At 42.2% G+C, this 12,739-nt stretch overlaps 1 protein-coding gene across 1 annotated transcript in view; it reads right to left on the minus strand.

Annotated features, from left to right (window-relative positions):
- Positions 1-12,739, minus strand: part of SEL1L3 (SEL1L family member 3) — a 99,876-nt gene that overhangs the window by 63,131 nt on the left and 24,006 nt on the right. The window contains exons 4-7 of the mRNA XM_047719046.1: positions 11,193-11,314; positions 10,702-10,817; positions 8,048-8,106; positions 389-521 (exon numbers count right to left, since the gene is read on the minus strand). Of these exons, the coding sequence (XP_047575002.1) occupies positions 389-521; positions 8,048-8,106; positions 10,702-10,817; positions 11,193-11,314 (430 nt within the window). The remainder of the gene's footprint in view (positions 1-388; positions 522-8,047; positions 8,107-10,701; positions 10,818-11,192; positions 11,315-12,739) is intronic.

A 12,739-nucleotide genomic window follows, 5' to 3' on the forward strand; every position in this document is an offset into this window, starting at 1 on the left:
AATTTGCTAGAGTGTCTCCTCTTTTGATACTTTAAATAATAGCACATAAAAGAAGCTCTACCAAATAACTAAGATTCTCTCCTTTCATTAGCTTAATCACTGGATAGGCAACAGCCTGATAAAAATCTACTCTATAATTAAGCTAGTAGTTATTAAAACATAGGAAGTAAATGGTTTCCATTTCATGAGTACTAAATGAACCAAACCTTAACAGAAATCTATTATTGAGTTTGCTGGGGGAAAAGCCTCCATATTAATTACTTTTGATGACAGAGCCAATGCGAGGTCCAGCTTGGGTAAATCTTTTGTTTACGTGAGCTTCCACGTCCTACAGCCACATGCCCATCATGACTGAACTCCCAGAAACTTCTCAATGCCCGGGGCTCACCTGTGCAGGGTGCAGAGTGTGGAGACGATAGTACTTCAGGGGTCCAAAAAACCCTTCAATGCCGGCCACATACCTGCTCCCTCCAATAATGAAGTATCCAGCAGTGTCATTATAATAGAAATCCTCTCTGAAGCTACAGGAGAACAAGGAATTAAGAGAGCCCTTGGTCTGAAGCAGATCTTTAAAAAAGACTCTTTTATTGACCCTCCTCGACTTACACCCCCAAATTTCTTCACGTCCTTCACACTGAATTCTAGCAGATGAGACAGTGGTGGGTCAGACACACTTGGGTTAGGATCCTAACTCTGCTGTTTACCAGCCATGTGACCTTGGGCCTGTCCCTTACCTTCTCTGAGACCAAGTTTTCTCATTAGTAAATTATCTCCCCAATAATTAGATTCTTAGGAGGATTCATGAAATGTAAAGGCATGTGCCCGGCAGAGTGCCTTGCCCGTCACAAATATTCAGTACCTGCCAGCTTCTGATATTGGTAAAATGATTTGGGATTGGAATTCTTTGGAATCACTAGTCTTAATTGGAAATGTTTTGCTCTAAAAGGGGGGAAAAAACCCACCTTGTTGAATGGACAGAAGGTGGCTGTGAAGGAAAACTAACAACATATCCTATTAGATCAGAACCTGAGGGAAAATTCAGACTGAGAAGGAAGAGGCTGAATGCCAGAGCTCAGCACAGGTGGTGTGCTGGCAATCTGCTTTGTCCTGAAAGACTTGAAGGAGTAGGAAGGAAAACGAAAGGGACAAAATGGGCCGGCAAGAATCAAATGCAAAAAGTTGTTCCTTACTGCCTTGTTTATATGCACCAAAGACTGGACAACCCCAGGCGTCTGTCAGGCCATCCAATGGACACTAAATGTGAGCCTTTTAAAAATATATAGCTTAAAAAGGGAACGGAGGGCTCTGTAAACTGAAGGGATCTCCAGTGTATTAAAGTGAAAAAAAGTAAAACAAAAGTGTGGAAAAAAGAGCATATACTTTTTATCCAAGAAAGAGGAGAATGGATCTTTTTGTTGTATTTGCATTTTAAAAACTCTGTTAAGTACATACTGCAAGAAATTAATAATAATTTTTCCCCAGGGCGTAGGAGGTAGGGGATGGAGTGGATGGGGACAGAGCTTGAAGCAAGACATCTAACTATCTTTTCATATCATTTTGATTTTTTTTTAAACAGCCCCATTTATTGCCTATTTAAAAACTAAAATAGGGTAGGTGAAGGAGGCGGTATCAGACCTACGAGGACAGCAGGTTGGGGGGAGGACCAAGAAAAGCATCAAGTGAGAAGTCAGGCAAAGAGGAAAGAGCCAGGGAAGACAGAGGGCAGATGGAAGCAGACGGAAAGAAAACAAAATGTCAGGCAAGCCGCCAGGAGCCCGGCGAGTCGTGAGAGCAATGGGCCAGGGTGATGCCAACAGGGATGGAGGGAGATACCAGCAGTTAGATCAGAAAAGCCAAGCAACCTGGGGTTATCCCAAGAGAGGGGATGTACTGACTGTTACCAAGGAACCCGAACTGTAGCAGGTTCACCTGGCTGGAGAGGAAGACGAAAGGGAGAAGGAATGAGACTCTGACAACGTCAACAGAAGGCAGCAGAAGTGAACGCTTAGAAATTAGCTTTACACGAATGCAGCTAAAATGGAAAAGGAGAGCTGCTTCTCCCGATATTTTTCATTTCAGAATCTCGGGCTTGATGGTCTTTCTCTTTATTTTCCACAGGGACCACAAAGTTATTATCTCCGAGAGCTGTGAATTGATTTTGTTTTTCAAGACCGTAGAAAGATTTAACATTCCAGCCACCGTCACCACTCATACCTGGCTCTTGATGGATATAAAACACAAGGCTTCTACAATAGAAGCGTGCTTAACGGGACTCGGCTCAACCAGCTCTCCAGCGCCCCTACTGGCTATCCCTGCAACGTGCTGGATGCTCGCTGGTCAGAGCCCACTCTCCGGAGGAGCCTTAGTCTTCTGTCGTTTGAATAAAGATGACGGTAGTACCTACCTACTGGGCTGTTGTGAGGATTAAATAAACTGATATTTAAACAGAGCAGTTAGAACAGTACCTGGCACATAGTAGGCCCCATAACTGGTAACTACGGTTATAATTAGTAACCTAATCCATTGCCGGAACGCAAACTTAGTAAGAATGAGAAGTGTCTATTCCCAAACTTGACAGTGCCAATTGTATGGTCATTGTAATTACACAATTTAATGAACTATGATGTCATTCAATAAAATATGCATTGGGAAGAAAGCATTGTTCATTCTGTAACAATTAAGTTGAATATTTTGGGTTGACACAGAAAAAAACGGTTGCTTTAAAAGGGTGGAATTAGGACAACTGTAAAAGATTAGGGAAAAAATGTAAGAAATCTAGACATATCTTGGCTTTGATAGTTTCAAGAGTGTCTTTGTTCTCTTTCTATTTGTAAGAAATGGGAATTGGGTGCCCTTTATGCCAGGAAGACCACAGGGAACTCCAATCGGTAGATCTGGAACAAAAGAAAGGCTCTATCTGGAAAGACTGGCAGATGAATGTACATTTCTGGGTTTTTCTAATTAAAATAAAATGTTTATGGTATCTTTTTAAATGGATCTTTGCTTTAACTGAATCTTTCAACTAATTAATAAATTACTTGGTCCCCCTGGTTCTGGACTGTAATTTTTGTTTTCTTTTTAATCATTATCATAATACAACTGCAACATTGTGGTTTATAAGAAATAAATATTTGGGGGCATGTGGGTGGTTCAGTTGTTTAAGCTTCCCACTCTCGATTTCAGCTCAGGTCACAATCTCAGGGTTGTAAGATCGAGCTCTGCATCAAGCTAGGCACTCAGTGTGGAGCCTGCTTCAGATTTCTCTCTCTCTCCCGCTCTCTTTCCCTCTGTCCTGCCCCCCATGCACATGCACACACATGTTCCCTCTCTTTCTCCAAAATAAATAAATCTTAAAAAAAAAAGAAAGAAAGAAAGATGCATTTGGTCTTTGTCCATAGTTCCTGGCTCACAATGCTCCCCAAACCCTTGGGATCTCCTGTTTTGAAAGTAGTAAAGATGTATTTTGTTATATCAAAGAAGGTGACTCTGCCCAACGTCAGAGTTGGACCAGGTGGGCCAACCAGGTGACGAGAGGATTGAAAGTTTTAGTTCCACTCCCTGAACTCCAGGGAGGGAAGAAGGGCTGCAGATTGAACCAGCCAATGGCCAATGTCTTAGCCAACCATGACTATGTAATGATGCCTCTCTAAAAACCCTAAAGGACTGGGGGAGAGCCTCAAGGTTGGTGACCACACGGAGGCCAGGGACAGTGACATACCCGGAGAGGGCATGGAAGCTCTGTGCCCTTTTCCCAGCCGTCACCCCATGTATCTCTTCACCTGGCTGTTGATTAGTATCCTATAGCAGATACTTTAATAAATGGGTAAATAAATGTTAAGTAAGTACTTCTCTGAGTTCTGGGAGCTGCTCTAGCAAATCAAATGAACCTAAGGAGAAGGTCATTGGAACCTCCAATCTCCAGAGCTTGCAGATAGCATCTAAAGTGGGGTAAGGGTCGTCTTGTAGGGCTGACCCTTCCCCTATGGCATCTGATGCTATCTCTGGATGGACAGTGTTGGGCTTGAGTTGAATTCTTGGATACCCTGCTGATGTCTCAGAATTGCTTGGTGTGGGTACGAGGGAAGCCCTCCCCCATCTTGGAACTGGGTCTGGGAATCCAAAAGGATCAGCGAAATAGGAAATCTCTCCTGCCTGCTCTCCATCACCTCAGAGCCTCTACATTTTTCTCCTCTAAAATCCTCCATGGCTGCCAGGGATTGCAAGCGCTTCCTTGTACTGCGTGTGCCCTGCTTGACGGTCATCAATTTCACAGACATAAAAGCTGAGCTAGACAGTTCCAAAGCCCAGGCCATCCCTTTTGGAAACATTGGGCACACTGGCAAACTATCTTTACACTTATCTGGACATAGGAGACCACCTTGGTTTATTACTGCCTGGCTCCAGCAGCCTGAACGAATCTCTGATGTTGTTAAATAAACCTCACTCACAACCAGAAAATAGCTCCAGCTCCACGGTTCTTTAATAGGGGAAACCTAAAGCTGCAGATGGGTTGACCTCTCTGCCCTTAAGAGTAATCATCATCTCAAATGTCACTTCTTTGGGACCTGCTGTAAATTCTGACCCTCTTGAGTGTCCTTTGAAACTACCCTGTTCAATTCCTTTCCAGAATTCCCCATGATTTGTAATTTTATATTTATTTATGAAATTAAGATCTGTCTCTCCCACTGGTACTCTTTCCTTCCTTCCCCTCCCTCCCTCCCTCTCTCCCTTTTTTTCTTTCCTTTTCTTTTCTTCCTTTCTTCCCCTCCCTCCCTCCCTTCCTTCCTTTCTTTTTCTTTCTTTCCTTCCTTCCTTCCTTCCATCCTTCCTTCCCCTCCCTCCCTCCTTCTCTCTTTTCTTTTCTTTTTTTTCTTCCTTTCTTTCCCTCCCTTCTTATTTCTTTCTTTCTTTCTTTTCTCTCTTTCCCTTTCCTTCCTTTCCCTCCCTCCCTTCCTTTCCTCCTTCCTTCCCTTGCCCCTCCCTCCCTCCCTTCCTTCCTACCTCCCATTCCTTCCTTCCTTCTCCCCCCACTTTCTTTCCTTTCCTTCTTCCTTCCCTCCTTTCTTTCTTTCTTTCTCTCTCTTTCTTTCTTTTTCTTTTCTTTCCCCTTCCCTCCTTCCTTCCTTCCTTCCTTCCTTCTTTCTTTCTTCCTTTCTGCCTTTCTTTTAGCTTCCTGAAGGTAAGGACTGACTGTATCCTTTTTGTTCATCATTTTATTCCTAGAGTCTGCACTGGGTCAGGTTTGTGGTCGAGGTGTTGGACGAATGAGCATATATTGGATAAATGAATGAAGGATAAACACTGTATAGGCGTGAAGTTGTTACCTGCCCCCACCCAGTGTCACTGACAGCCTTTCATTTGTGTGGAGCACTGCACTTCTGAGCACTTAATTATGGATCTTTCCACACCACCTTGGCGGGACAGCAGCTATCCTTATGTTTACATGACAACAAGGAGTAAACCTATGACCATCTGAAATATCTGATGTTTAGTTCACGGGCTTGGCCCACTCTAAAACCTCTCTGATGGATGAGATTCCAAATATCCAACCACAGGAATCCCAGATAGGCCTGACATTAACTCTTCAGCTCTTGAATTGATGGGTGAGGTCCCAGGAGTACAGGAAAGGCAGCTGAGGAGGTAGCCAGGGACACTCCTGGGTCTGGAGACTGCCCCATTACCAGGTAAGGGATCATTTCAATGTTTGAAGAAGAATGTCGAATGGGTCTGTATCTGAACATTGGTCCTCCTCTCTGGATCTTATATGATCACACGGATTCTGTATTTACTTAAAACTTTTATTTTCTTGTTCATTATATATTTCTGACATTAATTTTTTATTTCTTACAATATTATAGTAAATGTCATTTATCTCCCCCCTGCGCCCCCCCATCCCCAGCCCCAGATTCCTATGTTAAAGTCTGAATGCCCAGACTCTCGGAATGTGACCTTATTTGGAAAGAGGGCCACTGCTGATGTAATTTGTTGAGATGAGGCCACACTAGCATAATGGGCCCTTCGTCCAGCATGACTGGTGTCCTTACACAATGCAGAATGTGAAGGACACACACACACAGTTACAGGGAAAATGGCGCAAAGACTGGGGCCCTGCCACTCCAGCCCCCAGAGTTGTCAGAAGCTGGAGAGAGGCCTGGCAGGCTCAGAGCCTAGGTCAGCTCTTTTCCCAGACCCTTCCGAGAGAGCACGGCCCTACCGACACTTGATCTTGGACCTCTAGCTTCTAGAAATGTAAGGCAACAATTTTCAGTTGTTTAAGCCACTCAGCTTGTGGTACTATGTTCCAGCAACCCCAGCAAACTAATACAATTACCGAGTTTTTTGGCACCTCCTTAAATACTATGTGGAAGGCCTGGGTCTCCCTCTCCACCTCCTGGGCCCAGGACTGGCTCACCCTGTGATCTCTCCATCTACAGTTCACCCAGGCCAGCATCTAGGTCCCTGGGATGTACCGTGAAAAGAAGCCCTTACACAGAGAATGAAAAAGAGCCTATGAAATCAATCTTTTGTCAAAAATGTCCTGGGGTCAGGGGTGGGTGTCAGGAGAGAAAGGAGAAGGTATTATTTCAGCCTTCACATCTCCAAATGCAAACCCTCGATTTCTGGGGCCCACTGTGCACAGCAGGGACACCAGACGCATCATTGTTTCTCCAAAGCAAATTCCCAGGCCTCTCCTGTTCCTGAACTCTGTTCTACAACAAAACTCATGTCCATTGAACTCTTTCTGACTGGCCTAAGTCCACATGGTCCCCTTTCAGGCTTCCCCTCTGTTCTCAGGCCTCAGCCTCTCAGTTCCCATACAGCTGTCAATGTCACCCCTAACCTTCTCCTTGCAGGCTAAAGAATAACACCCCGTTAGCCTTTTCTTATAACTGTAATAATTTAATCCGGCCATGAAAATAAGAATTGTTCTATGGGCCCAGCGCCTAAAAGCCATTAGTTTGACTTAAATGTAAACTGGAATGGCGGGAGGGGAGGGAAGGTGGTGGTGGTGGGTGGAGAAAAGTAGGGTGTATGGCCCCCCATTCCCTTGTCTCTACCTCTCCTTGTGTTCCTTTCTTCAATAATTGGTTTCCAAGAAAATCTGGATTGTGTGAGGAGTCTGAGTGAACGAGCCTGTTCAGAGACAGCTTCTTGTTTGCTGTAGTAAAGTAACTACAATAGGGAGGCATGAGCCTCCCCATACCCAGCCAAAGCACCTGATACATTTTTTAAAATTATCCAGACAAAGCTGGTACATGTGTATTATACACATATACCTAAATTATACATACAAAGCTGGTAGTTTTTGTGTCTGTTTTTTACACTTAAGCATTTGACTGTGTATATATATATATATAGATAGATAGATAGATATAGCATATATAATATATACATATATTATATATATATGGTCTAGCCATGTTGAGGTATCCTGAGTGCCCAAAGGAGGCTGCCCCATGGTTCTACCACTAGAAACCCCGCTATCAGACAGGAGTGTAGAAGCAAATGTAAAAATTATGAAATGCAAGGCAAAGGACCCAGTTCTCAGTTTCTGTAACTCTTGTGGAGAATGGTTACATGAGGATGAAAAGTTACACCAATATCAATAGTTGCATGCATTTCAAATTTAGATTATGAACATAAATATGAAGACTGTCTGCTTTTATGTTTTATACTAGGGCCAAAGTTACCAACCATTCTCAATAAGCAGCATTAATACGTTATTTATTTTTCAGAATCCTTCCTAGGAGAAAATTTTCAAAGAAAATGAATTATCAAGTGACATGAAAGGAAGAATTCACAATGAGATCTGGAGAGAGGAATAGTTCCTCTTGCTTAGAAAAAATGTTGTGGGGGAAGAGAGGGGAGTTTGCAGATGGAAAAAAAAGATTGCAAAGACTGAGCTATAGGGCAGCTGCAACACAGTCCATGCTCAAGAACTGAATAAGGAAGTGTGGGAAGAACATTAGGGTTGAGGGCTAACATTAGAAGATTTCCTAATCCTTATCCAACATAATGCTGAATAAAAAGAAAATATTGCCCTTACCTAATGGTCTGATTATGGTAGCTTTTCAAATCCTGTCCAAGGCTGGTGGTGACTACAATCTGTGTGGGAGAAATACACAAGATCAGTTAGGCCCCAACACCTCACAGCATAAATACAGTCCTGGGTATTAATTACGCACAAAATGGGCTGCGTAGTCTCTCACCTGATCCATTTCTGCAGAAATAAAATGAATACTTTACTAGCCCTGTGTATATTTTAAGATTAAAGAAATTTAATTTCTCCAAATGACTTCACATCATAACCATATCCATCACACAGTTTCCCCCAGTGGGGTTCAGATACTTCCAAGCTACAAGCCGTGGTTTTGCTTGGTGTACTTCTGCTCAAACGTCTGTTGCATAGGAAGAGAAGGAAGTGCGTAAGATACTACAAGGGGTTTATGAAATTTTCCTTTGATTCCATGACAGCCTTAGGGGGAGCAACAAGTGGGTGCTGAGCATTCCTCACGCACTGCTGTTCCCCACTTTCTTTCCCTAAGCGCGGAGAATCGTCACTGTCGTTTCAACAGTGACAATGTTTTTGTTGATAATGTTGTGAGCTGTCATGCATTCTTCGTGTGTCTTGGACGGCTACTACAACATAAGCCCCTGGAGCTAAGGAGTTCCTTCTGCCCCCAACATCCAGTAAGAGCACAGAGCAAGGATTTAGGAAACGTGTGCTGAGCTAATGAGGGACTCGGAGGTATGGCTACAACACTGTGTCTAGGAGAGACAAACTAACACATAAAAACCAACCCAATTCTCCACATGCAGCATGTTGGCTCAGAGAAGAAAATGACTCCAGTCTGTTGTTTCTCTAAACCAGCCACCGGCTTTAAGTCCCTGGTCCATTTAGTCCAAACAATGAGGATGGCTGTCCCACCAGAGTGGCGGATGTCATGTGGAAAAACAGTAATACTATTTTGGAGATTTACAGATATATTAGGAAGATGAGATAAGATGGAAAATAAAGTAGGACAAAAGGCAAAAGTCTACCAAAAACAAAAATAAACAAAAAAAAAATCCACCCAACCCTAGTTCTTTTTTCTTTCCTTCCCATCTGGTCTTTCTAATCCTTACCCATCGTGTACTCTGCTAAATTAAATTCATCTCCTTAATTAAAGGACTACTTTGATTTGCTCTACTCTGGCTCAAAATCTTCCATGATGCCCTGCCACCTTGGGAATAGAAATCCAGATTTCTTAATATTCAAGATTGTCGACATTCTAGCCCTACAGACATTTTTTTTTTCTCCTATTAGTTTTCTACAGGCTGCCAATTTCTACTCCAACCTGGTTTATCTGATAACCCCAATGATGTGCTACAATGTTCTCTCCCCTCCCCTCCAATTCAATTCCACCCAATCCGTAAGAATCTTCTCTGTGAAACCTTCCCCGAGCATCCCAGCATGAAGCGCTACCTCTCTTCCCTGAGTTAATATGAATCATTTGGTAATTAAGTTCTCCTTATAACATCCCTTCACCTGCTTAACGCTTCTCCCATAAACAGTCGATAAACTCCGTGAGCAAAGAGCCTTGCATACATAAGGTGCAAAATAAATCTGTGACTTGCTCTGATGATTTGAGACCCATTTAAGTGACACAGAGTACTGAGCTGACCTTCACCTCAGGAGCAAGCAGCAACCAAGCTCTAATGCTATCCTAATCCTTATATAAATGGAAAGCTGGACCACAGACCAGAGCTAGGTCACCTCACATTGTTAAGGAAATCAACAAACACACACAAAAATTCCAGCTAACCTTTTACAGATTCTTCTTAGGGAGGCAACAAGGATTGACCTGATTTCTTGTCTCTCCGGGAAAAGAAAATGTGATGAACCTAAACACCAAGGGAAGCCTGTCTATTATCTAATACATGAGACAAATAACACGTCTCTTCCACTTCTGTTGCTGGAAAATCACAAATCAATAAGAAAAGCTGATGAGGAAGTAAAGTAGCGAGAAAAAAAGTAGCACATCGGCATCAAGTATATCAAGAAATGGAATGGTCTTCAATTATAACAACAGATTTGCCATAATCCATAAAATCTACGTTATGAGAGTTTGAAACAGTTATGTGCACTGTTTAATAGTACACAGTAGATAAACCCCCTCTGTCCCACCAGAACGATCACTTAGGTTTGTTGGTTATTATTTGTTTAATACCAAACGTCAGCAGTTGTGTAACTGCCAAAAACAGTCAAACCATTTCTTGGCTGAACTAACTAATAAATTTCCTGTAAAAAAAAAAAAAAGAAAGAAAAGAAAAGAAAAGGCATAGATCTGATAACAGTGTATAAACATGACCGATATTATTTTAACATTTATCTCCACAAAGCCTATCTCCCTTGAGACAGGGGGAAAAAAAAAAACCCAAAACTGAATTGCTCAGATAATTGTGGACATAGAGCAACTATATTATTTACTCATTCACAATACGGTCAAAAGAAGCACTTTGGAAGTTAATTAAATGGGATGGCATTTTATCAAAATCAGAAAAAAAAATAAACTTCCATCTATAAAAGTTTGATTGAAGAAGTATAGAGCTGTAAAGAGCTTATCCTTTAGCACACATTTGCTCCCGCAGACACCCCCGCTCCCTCCCTTTACTGCAGTGCCTAAGATGAAGGGTTTCACGGAGCGTGCACACAGATACCTGGCCTCCGTTAAAAGAGATATCCAGTCGAAACCACTCCTTCAGAGGCATGGTGAATTTCGTTTTCACGGCAAGATCTTCTCCTTTGACAAGATGCATCTGAATGTGCAAGTGGCCTACAAGAAAAATTAAAACTCGTGAGAAATGACCAAAAAACAAACAAACAAAACAAAAACTTAGGAAGGCATGAAGTGATTACACGTTTTGAACAATTGGCCTAAGGAGCTCTTCAGTCAGAATATGGGCCTTCTCCCTGCAAACACGAACAAAGCAAACAAAAGACCACACAAGTGAATTCCTTTGTAAAGAAGACACGTGTTTTAAGCTTCCAGGAAAAAAAGAGGTTCCTGGGAAGCTGCATTTGAAAATCATCGCTCTCACTGAACCGCCACGTTGATGGTATCTTCCTTAATTCCTGACACACCCACCAAGAGAGCATAAGGAAACCACGATATCAGTTTATCAGTTTAAATGTTCCGTTTCATACTCACCCTCTTCAGTAAGGAATACAGACGGTGTGCCATACATCTCATTAGAATCAACAAAGTACAGAATCCCACAGAGATTGGCCTTGCAATAATGGAGTAAATAAAGCCACAATGAAACAGTAAACCTACAAGAGTGAGGAGAGAAAAAAAATCTGCAGATTGATATCATCCAAGAACAGGTAATTATAGTTAACAATGACCAAGTAAATTGCTTTCTTTCCAATGAAGGGATGAATTTGCCTTCATGTTCATCATGGGAGATCAGCTTGCAAAGCTTGATTTTTGAGACAAAGGAGGTAGTTATTGTAACTGCGAAAGACAGGAGTTAAAGATCATTGTACAAAACTAGCAGATATTGTGCCTTGCACCAAAAACTCTGTTTCTGTGTCTTTTGGAGAATCTCACATGCTTGCCATCTAAATTCTTGATTAAGGTTGAGAAAGTCAGACATAAAATAAAAATCTGGATTTTAATAAGAGGTGATCTGATAAGAAGCTATTCTAATTTCAATGATTAAAAGAAAAAAACATAATTAGGCTTTTTTGAGCAATTTTGTTTCCTTCCAAGATAAAAGCCTTAAGGTAGAAAAGTGTCGTAATCTGCAAATGGCATCGCTATATGTTAATTGGGACACGTAGATACTATTTTAATGCATACATTAGGTTGTTCAGGATCACAGTTCCGGCTGACCCATATGGAACAACTAATCTAATTGTTCCATTTCTGGACTGGAGCTATTTTAGTTGAAAAAAAGTATTGTACATCTGTGATTTGTGGGGTGAGAATAAAATAACAGTAGTCAACTTAACTAGGACACATTTAGCCAAGATGTGTGATCCATCCGTCACTCAGCAAATATTAGCTCAACACTTGCTTGACACCACACATTGTCTTAGTGACCAGCAGTTCCAAGATGGGGAGCTGGGAGTCATTGCATTTTGCAGGCAAAATAGGAATCAAGGTCAAAACAAATGCACAGAGTTCTCACCATGACCCCAGTAAGCAATTCACAGTTTGGGTTAACGTGGCCGTGGCCCCAGGTTCTTTGGGGATATATCCAAACAAGTCCTTTAGAATTTTCTGGGCTTTCTAATCTGGCCTCAGAATCAGTTGGTAAGATATGCAAACAGATGGTGCCACACAGCTCCCTCCTGACCCACCCAGCTGAGCAAGCTCATGAAGATAAGTTATTACAAGGAAGCTTAGCAAGAACATACGCTCAGTAAAGTGACTCAAGATCTTTCTACAGCCAGCAGCATGGGAAGAATTAAATCACTCTGCTAAATCCATCCAGTCTGAGGTGAACCAGGAACTGTTTTCAGCATCTTCAATTCAGCAGAAGGAAAAAATATATATATCTGGGTTTTGCTGAAATCAATGAAGGAGATCAGAAGTTGTGAGATTTCGAGCAGCTCATCCAATCTTTCAAGACCAAAAGAGCGAAGTGAAGGCAGCAGTGGGCGCTGGCTGTGGCTGCCTGCACCTGAAAGCTTGCAAGGCCTGAGGCTCCGACACCTTGCTCCCCTGTTCGTGTCATTCCTGGGACCAAC

Source organism: Lutra lutra, chromosome 2 (assembly GCF_902655055.1).
Source record: "Lutra lutra chromosome 2, mLutLut1.2, whole genome shotgun sequence".
In the NCBI taxonomy this organism is placed as follows: domain Eukaryota; kingdom Metazoa; phylum Chordata; class Mammalia; order Carnivora; family Mustelidae; genus Lutra; species Lutra lutra.